Consider the following 12441-nt stretch of genomic DNA (forward strand, 5'->3'; position numbering starts at 1 on the left):
TGTGGTGAGTGATTAATTTTAGTTATATTTGTTGTCACTATGTCTTTGAGTTGATCTGGGAATTTAGAATGTTTATTTTAGTGTATTTTTAAAAAACTGTCAAGGGCACCCAGAGCATTAGATGTATGGTCTTTTTTTGTTGTAGTTAGAAAACGTTTATCTTGATTAATACAAATCATGCATGGGCAGTTAATGATTGTGGAAGCAAAGAAAGTTTTAAAGGCATAGGATTAATGTTTATTCTTACAATGACCTTTTGCCACCGTTTCTTCAAATTTACAAAAATACACATTTGGTGCAATTGAAAAAATCTAATTCATGTGGTGTAGGAAAACCACTCTGAGGTCATGGGATCATGAGATTTGGATTTTATGTGGGACAATCTGGGTGCAGGCAGCTCAGTGGGGGGTCTAGATGTGGGTGGATCTGGATGCACAGAGGCCTGTTGGGGGGCTTCCAGGTGAAGGTGGTTGGAGCTCAGCGGGGGGAGGAGGAGGTCTGGGTGCTGGGGAAGTGGGGCTGGGGGGGGTGTCTGAGTGCAGTTAGTTGAGAGTCAGTGGCATGGGGGTCTGGATGTAGGGGCTCAGGATGGTGCAGGAGTGGGGCATTAGGGTCATGGTTTGAGTGCAGGGAGCTCAGTGGGGGTGGAGGTCTGAGTGCAGGATGGTTCCAAATGCAGTCTCATATCCCTTCCCTCTGAGGAGGCAAGTATCACTCCCCTCACATTAACTGAGAGGCCCTGTTCTAGCAGTTGAGGTGTGAAAACCACATCCTCCCTGATTGAACTGACCTCGTTATCTCTAGCTTGCTTGCTAGCATATATATACCTGCCCCTGGAAATTTCCACCACATGCATCTGAAGAAGTGGGTATTCACCCACGAAAGCTCATGCTCCAAAACGTCTATTAGTCTATAAGGTGCCACAGGATTCTTTGCTGCTTTTACAGATCCAGACTAACACGGCTACCCCTCTGATACTTTGCCTTTAAGTTATTCAGCTTTCAGTCTTCAGATTTCACTAGTTATTCAGTCACCATGTCTTTCAAGGTAGACAAGATCAGAATTTCTGAAGAGGCAGTAAAAAAATACTTCTTGGGAGGGAAAAGACAGAACATTAAACTTCCATAGCTTCATTATACATCAAGAACAAAAAAAGTACAAAAATCCTGTGTTTTTTCTTTTGCAAGCCATCTATAATGTTTTTGGATTTATTCCATTGTTTGACTTATTTATTTGGATATACACAAATTATTAAAAAGCACCCATCCAATTATCTAGGCAACCTTGACAAACTTTTTAAAACTCACAAATAAATAGACTTGTCATTTCTCCCAGATATATTAACCCAGCAACAACAAAATAAATACATACACAAAAAACTGCATTAAAGAATGTTAATATTGCAAAGTCAAGCACTCAAAGATTAGGAAATGCCAGAATTGAGGTTGCCTGTGGGATTTTCAAAATTTATAACTTGGTGGCCTTGGATGGATTTTTCACAGGGACAGTAAGGGTATGTCTACATTGCAATGTAAGCCCAGGATTGGTGGGACTCGAGTCAACTGACCTGTGTTAGGGAACCCTGGATTTGAGTGTCTATGTTGTATTTTAACCCTGTGTTAAGAGTTTGCTAACCCTTGCTCAAACCTGCAGTGCACGGACCTTAGTCAAAGTAACTACATCTGCATCCCTAGCGTTTCCCTCCCACCGCAACTCTCAAAATGTGGCTGCTCTAGCCCTAGGACTGTGGTACATTGTGGGAAAACTTTACTGCCCATCCTGCATGTTACCAGGAAGCAGATTGCTTTGCAAAAGGCTTGATCAGTTTGCTCTCCATTGCAAACCCAGGAGGCTCTCTGATATTGCGCTTGCAAATCAGTGATCAGAAGAGGATGGATTAACACTGACCTGAGCTGCTGCCTTTTGGAAATGTGGGGGTGAGAGGATGGGGGGGAAGGAAGAGGACTTCCATTTTCAGTAGAGCTTGTTTGGATAGAAAGGACTAAGGAAGTTGTCCCATGGAATTGTGGGATACTTCTGATTCCTGGGACCTAAGTCAGGCGGGGCTGCATCTACACTGCAAAGCAACAGGGACCTGGCTTAACTCGAGCTCAGAACTTCCAGCTCTGCAGGGTCCAAGTCCTGAGTTAGCAGTGTTGATGCAAGTGGATTAGGCTTGAGCCTGAGCTGAAGCACTGGCTTACGTTGCAGTGTATATATACACCAAAAAACACCTCTCTGTGATTTTCAACCTTTTAACATTTGCAGACCCCTTAACTATAGGTGTCATGGCCTATAGAAATTACAACGTTATTAGAAAAATGATTAAAGACTGAAATCAGTTTTCTATAAAGCATTCTCTTTTTTTAAATCTTTTTATACTTTTCTCTAATTAAATTACTTAGGTATGTGGTTTTTATAATTTTTATACTTTGTAAAAGAAAACCTCAATCTTTTTGATGAAACATTAAAGTTGAGCTAAACCACAAGTCAGAAAATTGAGTTAAAATTCACACTAAAATTAATTCTGCTCTGTTTCATGTGTAGAGGCATGTGCACACATCCACATTGTAACAGATGTCTTATTACATGAACACAAAGCTTATTTAGTAATAAATAAATCTACGGAGCATTTTGAAAGAGAAACAGTTGATGCTTTGAATTGCAGATTGTCCAGTTTGAGTAGTTATATAATGAGATCATGTAAATGCATAAAGCAACAAGATAAAGTTAAGGCCACTGTGGGAACCTTAGCATTGAGTTGTCTGAATTTTTAAATAGTGCAAAAACAGTGCCACTTTTTTCATTTCACTCTGAAGTTTGTGATGCTCAGGAGTGAGGGATAAAAGTGTAACTTCGTTTGTATCTGAAAATGGAGATGACACTTTATTTTGACTGACTAACTTGTAATAATTAGAGGTTTCAAAGGGTCAGAACATAACTCAGTTCTAAAATATGAATAGGTTAGTTATTGTAATTAGGCTGTTTTGATTGAAGGATGCTTGTAGGTGCTTTTCAGTTCTTGTATATTTAAAAAGTCTAAAGTATCATAGCCACAGGCAGTTGCTCTTTTTATTTTTAATACATGTATACAGTCGCATTTCTTTCAAATCAGAATCATAGAATCAGAGGGTTAGAAGGGGCCACAATAGTCATCTAGTCTAACCCCCTACCAAGATTCAGGATTTGTTATGTCTAAACCATTGAAGACAGATGGCTATCCAGTCTCTTTTTGAAAACCTCCAGTGAAGGAGATTTTATGACTTCCCTAGGCCGTTTGTTCCATAGTCATACTGTTCATAGGGTTAGGAAGTTTTTCCTGAGATTTACTCTAAATCTGTTGTGCTGTAGTTTGAACCTGTTTCCCCTTTAGTCCTGCCCTTGGTGCCAAGAGAAAACAGTTTTTCTCCATCTTTTCGTATGGAAGCCTTTCAGGTTATCCAAAGACCACTATCATGTTTCCCCTTAATCTCCTCTTTTCCAAACTAAACATATCCATTTCTTTCAGCCTTTGCTCATATGGCTTGCATTTCGGGCTGCCCACGGAGGGGGGAGGGGCGCAAGTGGGGCAATTTCCCGCGGACCCCGCAAGGGCCCAATGAGAATGTCAGAGGCTCTTCCTGGCCCCGCCTCTGCCTTCCCCAAGTCCCCAGCACCTCAGCACGCTGTGTCCAGGAGCAGCCCGGACAGAGCTAAAGTCGCATGGCTCAGGTGCGGCCTGAGCTCTTCCTGCTCAGAGCTGAGTGGTAAGGGGGCGGGGCTGCAAGCTCCGATCTCACCAGAGCCATGCTGTTGCAGCGCTGTCCCGGGGCCAAGGCAGCTCCTGGACGCGACGTGCTGAGGCTCTGGGAGAGGGGGAGGTCGGGGTAAGCAGCATGGTAATGGGGCTGGGGCCGGGGAGGTTGGATAAGGGGCAGAGGTTTGGGCGGGCAGTCAGGGTATGGGGAACAGGGGGTTGGATTGTGGGCATTTTGATTGTCTGTCAGGACTCGGCGGGTGGGATGGATAGGGGTTGGGGCAGCCAGGGGACAGGGAGGAGGAGGGGTTTGTGTGGGGTGGGGTCCCAGGGTGGTGGTTGGAGTGGTCTCGGGGGGACAGTCAGGGGACAAGGAGTAGAATGGTTCGGGGTTTCTGAGGGAGGCAGTTGGGGGGTAGGAAGTGGGTGGGGGTCGGATGGGGGCAGGGCCAGGCTGTTTGGGAGGCACAGCCTTCCTTCCCTAAAGCTCATTCAGCAGTTTGAGGCTTGCAGACAGCTATTTAACACAAAGAGCCAAGCTGTTATCTTTTCCCTTAGGGCTATCATCCCATTCACTTCTCAAATGCCAAATTATTGTTTACATTTAATTTCAGTGCCATAGAGAGATTCATGTCAGAGGAGGTAGCTTCATTCAAAATTAGCCACTTTAGATTAACAGTGATAGAGCCAAGAGAGCCGTGGGGGAGGGATCACATGAGAAGAACAATATCCTATACCACCTACCTCCTTCTCAACCCTACCAAGGGAGACCCCCCACCTCCCCTGCATTCCCTGAGGCTCCAGAGGGATTAATTCAGTGGTTTTCAAACTTTTGTATTGGTGACCTCTTTCACATAGCAAACCTCTGAGTGTGACCCCACCCTTATAAATTAAAAACACTTTTTATATATTTAACACTATTATAAATGCTGGAGGCAAAGCAGGGTGTGAGGTGGAGGCTGACAGCTCGCGACCCCTAGTAATAACCTTGTGTCCCTACCCCCAGTTTGAGACCCTCTGGGTTAATTTAATTTTAGCATAATGTGTCCATTCACATGCATGTGCTATTTTGAGCATTTATGTTTTCACAACATAGGCTCATTCCAGATTCTGGAACAAGCTCACATGCTCAGTTCGTGGAGTTATGTACATAAGTTATATTAAAGACAAACCCACAGTAACCGTCTCCAGTTGTGAGGGACCCCATGGAGCCAGTCTCTAGGAAACAGATAAATTCATGGAGGTTAAGTCCATTAACGGCTATTAGCCAGGATAGGTAAGGAATGGTGTCTGTAGCCTCTGTTTGTCAGAGGATTGAGATGGATGGCAGGAGAGAGATCTCTTGATCATTACCTGTTGGGTTCACTTCCTCTGGGGCACCTGGCATTGGCCATTGTTGGTAGACAGTATACTGGGCTGGATGGACCTTTGGTCTCACCCAGTATGGCCATTCTTATGTTATGTTCTAATCTAAATGAACCCAAAATTATGGAGACAGATATGAGTCAAGGAAGCCAGCACAGTATCAGAAACTTGGAAAAATCTCTGACTGGATGGGCTCAGGCATCTGGTCACAAGCTGAGGCTATTCAAAAGTTTTGGATTTTTTTTAAGCAGAATTTTTTTATTGTTTCTTTAAACAGTCAAACACAGCAAGCAGCAAATATTTGGCCACACACTTCTGAAACCCCAAACCATGTTCAGGTTTTGGCAGACTAGTTTCAGCTTTTCAATTAAAAAAAACACAACAAATCTTGAAGGAAAGCAGCATTGTCCGTGATCTTTTCTGCTTTTTAAAAACCCCTAGTTTTCGATCCAAAAAAAGTTTTGATGGAAAATATTTGTCCAGTGCTTTTAATGAGCTTTAGTGCTTTTTAGCACTAGCTGATGCTGAGAACCAGTGATACCTTGTAAAGATGACTTGAAAAGAAGTTTTCTCAAAACTGTGTGTGTGCTGAGATGCGGAAGGTTTTTAAATGTTGATTTTTCCCAGGGCCGCCCTGCGGGAGGGGAGGAGTGTCAAGTGGGGCAATTTGCTGACGGCTGCACAGGGGCCCCCATGAGAATATAGTATTGCAACTTTTTTTTATGAAATTGCTTTGTCCCAGGCCCCCTGCATCCTCTGGGCAGCGTGCTTGCATTCCATCCCTTTGATCATTTTTGTCACTTGCTTCTGAATACTTTCCAGTTTCTCTACATCCTTTCCTATACATTGATGACCAAAATTGGACACAGTACTCCAGCTGAAGCCTAGCTAGTGCTGACTGGTACTATCATCTCCTGTGACTTGCATGCTGTACTTCTGTTAATGCAACCCAAAATTGCATTTGCTTTTTTGCAATTACATCGAATTGTTGATTCGTGTTGAGTTTATGATCCACCATAACTTTCAGATCCTGCTCAGCAGTGCTGATACCAAGCCTGTTATCTCCTATTCTGTATTTGTGCATTTGTTTTTTTCTTCCCTAAGTGTAGCATCTTACATTTGCTTTTGTTGAAGTTCATTCTGGTGCCTATAGCCCAATTCCCCAATATATCAAGATCCTGTTGAATTTTAGTTCTGTCCTCCAAGTATTTGCATCCCCCCCAACACCCTCGCCCACCATGTACAAATTTGATCAGTATACTCTCTCTTCCTACATCCAGATCATTAATAAAGATGTTAAATAACACCAGACCCAGAACAGATCCCTGTGGAACTCCACTTGAGATCTCTTTCTAATCTGACATTATTCCATTGATAGCCACTCTTTGTGGTTGTTTAACCAGTTATGTATCCCCTTAGTGGTAATTCTACCGAGCCCACGTTTCTTCAGCTTTCTTATGAGAATGTCATGTTGGCCTGTGTCAGAAGCCTTGCGAAAATCCAGGTATCTTATGGCCACCGCATTCCCCCTGTGCACCAAACCAGTAACCTTGTCAAAGGTGGAAATCAGTTTGGTTTGGCATGATTTGTTCTTGGTAAATCCATCCTGGCTGCTAGAGATCACCTCGTAATCCTCCAGGTATTTGCAAATGGAATATTTTGTCCAAGTAGCTTCCCAGGTATCATGGTCAAACTGACAGGTCTTTAGTTCCCTGGCTCCTCCTTTTTCCCCTTTTAAAAGATTGGCACTACATTAGCCCTTCTCCAGTCATCTGAGACCTCTCCTGTCCTCCAATTTGTGTTGTAAGCTTTGGAAATTCTCATTGAAGTACTGCCAGTGTCTAAATTTCATAAGGGAACATCCTAGTTTAGCACAGAATTTGTAATGTGGTGTTTTAATGGAATGATGGATGTTGCATACCTGACTAATTCACTATTCTGTTAAAACAAACAAAACCAACTTGATATAAATGTTCAGATTCTTTAGTTTCATGCTGAGATTGCAAGTTATTGAAGAAAAACAGCACATGGCCTAAACATTTGTTATCTCAGTTTTAAATTAACTGTAAATGTTAGTCTGCCAACTCTTTAGAACTTAGAGTAGCTTCCTGTGTTAGTCACCAAGTAATTAGAAACAAAGATCAATTAAAGGGACACAATCAGCTTTTTTTTAAAATAATGTACTTTTTTTAAAAGTCCATGTTTCAGCACCTATTAAATACATCCTGAATTAAAACCAAAAACTTCTTTATATAAGGTGTTTTTGTCTCCCCTATTCTTCAATAGTCTTTACAGCAAGAGAGAAACAATTAAAATAACTGTTAGATTGATGTTTCTTAGACTTCAGAAACCAATTATGCCCCTCTTCAGCTATGCCACGTTAGCAGGGCATTAGAGGGGAAACTTGAACTGACACTGTTCCATATCTTCGTCTGCCCCCTTCCATAGAAAGTGCCTTGCAACCCTGCAAGGGAGTTGCACTTTGTGTATTTGACAATATTTAATGCAGCATTTCCCATCGCACAGGGAAGATGTTTTCAATAACTTAGTTACAGTAATCCTGTTAATTGTAACTCCAGTATGCACAACATTTTACACCAGAAATTATTTTCAGGTAGACATTGTTCCTATACATCAGGGATTGGCAACCTTTGGCACGTGGCCTGTCAGGGAGATCCGCTGGCGGGCTGGGATGGTTTGTTTACCTGCAGCGTGCGCAGGTTTGGCTGATTGCAGCTCCACTGACTGCAGTTTGCCATTCCAGGCCACTGGGGGCTGCGGGAAGAGGTGTGGGCCAAGGGATATGCTGGCCGCCGCTTCCTACAGCCCCCATTGGCCTGGAACAGCGCACCGTGGCCAGTGGGAGCCATGATCGGCTGAACCTGCGCACGCTGCAGGTAAACAAGCCGGCCCAGACTGCCAGCTGATTTCCCTGACAGGCCACGTGCCAAAGGTTGCCAATCCCTGATATACATATTTCCACAACCAGTCACTTCATATTATTACAAAATAGAACAGACAGACACTTTTTAACAATTACTTTTGTCTTCAATATATACCTAAAAACCTCTATTAAATTACCTCATCCTCATCAGTGTAATGTTTGAATATCATCCAATTCCTCTCATCCTTTCTACCCTATAGGAGAAATAGCATGAGTAGCGTGTGTGTGTGTGTGTGTGTGTGTGTGTGCGCGCGCGTGCGCATGTATGCTGTTGAAGGAGAGCTGAGTTTTGGATTCAGATGTGAAAGTAATAAGGAACATGGTAAGTCTTGTTTTTTGTGAGAGTGGGTTCCATTATTTGGAGTCCAGCTTCTGTGAAAATTCTCTCCTGTGTTCTTGAGTCTCTTCCCTATGGTTGACAGTTTCATCGTTTAATTGAATGATGCAGCTGTTGTGGAAAGTCATGGTTGTGGGATGAGAGGTGAACTTTCATGGAGGCTTTTGAATATTGGAACAGAAATGAGGAACTGGACTCTGAATTCAATAGGGAGCAGAAGGAAAGGGCAGAGCACCAGAGCAAGGCACTCACAGCAACTTGAGCTAATCAGACAGTCTGCTGTATTATGTGCCTTCATTCCATTTATGAGTTACAGTAATCAAATCCTAGAGGTCACAAATGTATGGATCACTGTGGTCAGATCTGTGCCTGATGTACAATCTTCTGGCCAGATGCTTATAGAAATGAGTGGATTTTTGCAGGGTTGGCTCTTTGGACTCTGCTACTGTGTGACTAAAGGACCCTACAGCTGCAGACTGACTTAATCTGAGGTTATCTCCCCCGCACTAGGGGAGCATGTTGTAAAGGAGATAAGTTCTTCCCTCTTTCTAGCATTACCTCAGTCTTACTTAGGGTATGTCTACATCTACAATTTTGCAGCGCTGGTTGTTACAGCTGTATTAGTACAGCTGTATAGGGCCAGCGCTGCAGAGTGGCCACACTTACAGCAACCAGCGCTGCAAGTGGTGTTAGATGTGGCCACACTGCAGCGCTGTTGGGCGGCTTCAAGGGGGGTTCGGGGAACGCGAGAGCAAACCACAGGGAAGCAGGTCTCCTTCCCCGGTTTGCTCCACTGTTCCCCGAACCCCCGTGCAAGCAGGTCTCCTTCCCCGCGGTTTGCTCTCGCGTTCCCCGAACCTCCGTGCAAGCAGGTCTCCTTCCCCGCGGTTTGCAGGGGGGTTTGGGGAACGCGAGAGCAAACCGCGGGGAAGGAGACCTGCTTGCATGGGGGTTCGGGGAACACTGGAGCAAACCGGGGAAGGAGACCTGCTTCCCCGCGGTTTGCTCTCGCGTTCCCCGAAACCCCCTGCAAACCGCGGGGAAGGAGACCCGCTTGGGGGGGGGATTCGGAGAACACCGGAGCAAACCGCGGGGAAGGAGACCTGCTTGATTACCAGAGAGGTTTCCTCAGGTATGCTGGGATACCTGCTTATTCCACGGAGGTCAAGAAAAACGCTGGTAAGTGTCTACACTTGATTACCAGCGCTGGATCCTCTACACCCGAGACAAAATGGGAGTACGGCCAGCGCTGCAAACAGGGAGTTGCAGCGCTGGTGATGCCCTGCAGATGTGTACACCTCCTAAGTTGCAGCGCTGTAACCCCCTCACCAGCGCTGCAACTTTGTGATGTAGACAAGCCCATAGATTCAGTTTTGTCCTGGTACTTTCATCCAGGTGATGATTTCACCTAGACTTTGAGAAAGCTGGGAGATGATGCTGGTCACATTTGGCATTAAGGAAATGTGGAGCTGGATGTTCACCATCAACTTTTAGTATCTCAGCCCATGTTATCTCTCCAGTTCTCCCAGAGACTAAATAATATAGGGAAGATGATTGAACCTTGTAGGATTCCATAGGGGACAGCTTTTGAGATGAATAGTTTCCCATAAATAAGTGTCTATGTTTGGCCAGAAGCATGTCAGAATATTTCTCTCCATCCCTAGGGCAACTTTAAAGGTGGGACACAAGTAATATCACCAAATACTTTGTCATTGTACAGAAGAAGTCGTTTATCAGAGCAACAAGTGCTCTGTCTGTACCATTCTCTAGCTTAACAGTCAGTTAGTAGAACATACTGGAACATCCAACCTCTGCCTTCATGATGAAAGACAGTCACTGTTGGTGGCACTAGTGGAAACTGGTTAACTGAATTATATTCCTGAGTGTGGTTAGTGTGTTGTAGCTGAAGAGCTACAGGCTTTTTCAAATTTCTTTTCAAACTTGTGTTGTAAAATTCATTTTTAGATTCTGTTTGCTTTGTTCTTGCTACTGAGACTAACAAAGTCTGTAGCAATTTAAACTGTGGCCCTGACTCTGCTTCTTATTATTTTGTAGGCCTGAGCAACCTCGTATAACCAAAGATGTAATTTGTTTTCATGCTGAAGATTTCTTAGAGGTAGTTCAGCGAATGCAATTAGATTTGCATGAGCCTCCACTCTCACAGGTAAGCTTATTGTGAATTATTAATCATGAATATTTCTCATGTTTTAGAATAGATTTTTCATCTTTATTCTCATTTTTCCTCCTCCAGTGTGTCCAGTGGGTTGATGATGCAAAACTTAACCAACTGCGAAGGGAAGGCATTCGATATGCTAGGATTCAATTATATGATAATGACATTTATTTTATTCCAAGGAATGTTGTGCACCAGTTCAAGACGGTTTCAGCTGTTTGCAGTTTGGCTTGGCACATTCGGCTCAAGCTATATCACTCAGAGAGAGAAGTTTCTCAAAATGCAAGCACCTGTGAAGCAGGCACATCTGCAGACCCCATGTCTTCGGTTATTGGACTTCAGACTGACAACATCTGTACAATAAGCAAAAATACCTCCGAAGACACCAAATTTTCAGATACTCTGCAAACGAAATATGTACAGCAGGAATTCACACAGATAAAACATGAACTGATTGCATCTCACCGAATTAAAGAAGAATCCATGAATGTTAATCTTCCTGAGAAGACATCGGCACCTAATGATATGGAATGTCAGAATATTAAAGGAAAATTTGATAATATTGAATTGACAGGATTTAAGTGTGAAGTGGACTCTAAATTCGAACTTGGCAACAACGACTTACAGGATACGTTGTGCTCTGGAAGTCACATAAATCTAGATGATACAAGACAACAGAGTTCAACACATCCAAATCTGCATGGACAAAGAGAAGATGACTTTTTGTGCTAAATTTGTACATATCGTTTTAAATTCCTTTTTAAATTGAATGACGTAATAATGTAAAGATTCATAAATTCTGTGAGGCAAGCTTGTGACTTGCTCTCACATCTGTTACAGAAAATAGTTTATGTAGCTTTGTAACATTCCTCAGTGCCTGTCCATAACTGTGAAGTATCAAAGCACTTAGGGCCAGATGCACTGTAAACACTGCAGGTTTAACATAAAGAAGTCTTTAAATAATTTGAGTTGTAGGGTTTAGAGTAGAGCTGACATTTAACATATATATTTTTTGTAAGATGAGCCAGAATTCTTTTTGACAATTCCAGGCTTTTCCATAGAGCTTATTTATACCAATTTTTTTCATTTTAAATGTGTCAGCACTGTAGTGTAAATAGCTTTTTTAAAAAATCTTTTTAGTGTGATTTATACTGAAATGTGAGCCACTTAATAAAGGTTCAGAATAACAAATTGGTTTTATTTTTGGGTCTGCAAAAAAGAACAACTCAGTTAAACTGCCTCTCTAAACTGTTGTGTCTACTTGTTCTGTACTTGCTGAAAGACCCAGTTGTGCCCTTGCTTGTTTCTGGAGTGAGGAGCTGCAGCAGACAAACAGATAGCATGGAGCGTTCTGTGTTTGTAAAGAAAGATCAGTCTGAATGCCATCTACAGGACAACTTGTAGCTGCTTGTTAAAACATGTACCATGCACTCCTTAATGCCTGCTGGCAGATGAACAGGAGAGGCACAGCCCTTATACACTGTCCTTTTCCTTTAGTGTCTGGACTACAACTAGGTGTCCTGTGTGTTCCAGGAGTAGTCTGCAACATTGTATATCTCTGCAGGTGTGCTGGGAATAGGGAGTTTTAAGGCTTCCTTTTGCACTCATTTTCTCTCCCTGTGCACCTCACCTCAAAACTTAGCCCTTTATCTTAACATGTAGACTGGAACTTTTCCTAAATCTAGTTTCCGACAAAATCAGAGCAGAAATATTTTACAATGATTTAAGTTTTATTTTTGTATCATTTAAAAACTTCTCTCAAACTTCATTACACCAGGACCCCCTTCTGACAACAACAATTACTACACAACCGCAAGAGGGGGGGCCGAAGCCTGAGCTCTCCTGAGCACCACTGCCCTGGGTTGGGGGCAGTGTTTCCTCTAATT

General features: G+C 43.0%; 1 protein-coding gene across 1 annotated transcript in view; it reads left to right on the forward strand.

The window, feature by feature from the left end:
* The window catches only part of RSBN1L (round spermatid basic protein 1 like), an 88270-nt gene extending 76515 nt beyond the window's left edge, over positions 1-11755 (forward strand). Inside the window, 2 exon segments of the mRNA XM_030557317.1 lie at positions 10438-10546; positions 10634-11755. Coding sequence (XP_030413177.1) covers positions 10438-10546; positions 10634-11287 — 763 coding nt within the window. The 3' untranslated portion in view covers positions 11288-11755.
* The last annotated feature ends 686 nt before the right edge of the window (positions 11756-12441 follow it).

The sequence above is a fragment of the Gopherus evgoodei genome, chromosome 1 (assembly GCF_007399415.2).
Source record: "Gopherus evgoodei ecotype Sinaloan lineage chromosome 1, rGopEvg1_v1.p, whole genome shotgun sequence".
Classification (NCBI taxonomy): Eukaryota; Metazoa; Chordata; order Testudines; family Testudinidae; genus Gopherus; species Gopherus evgoodei.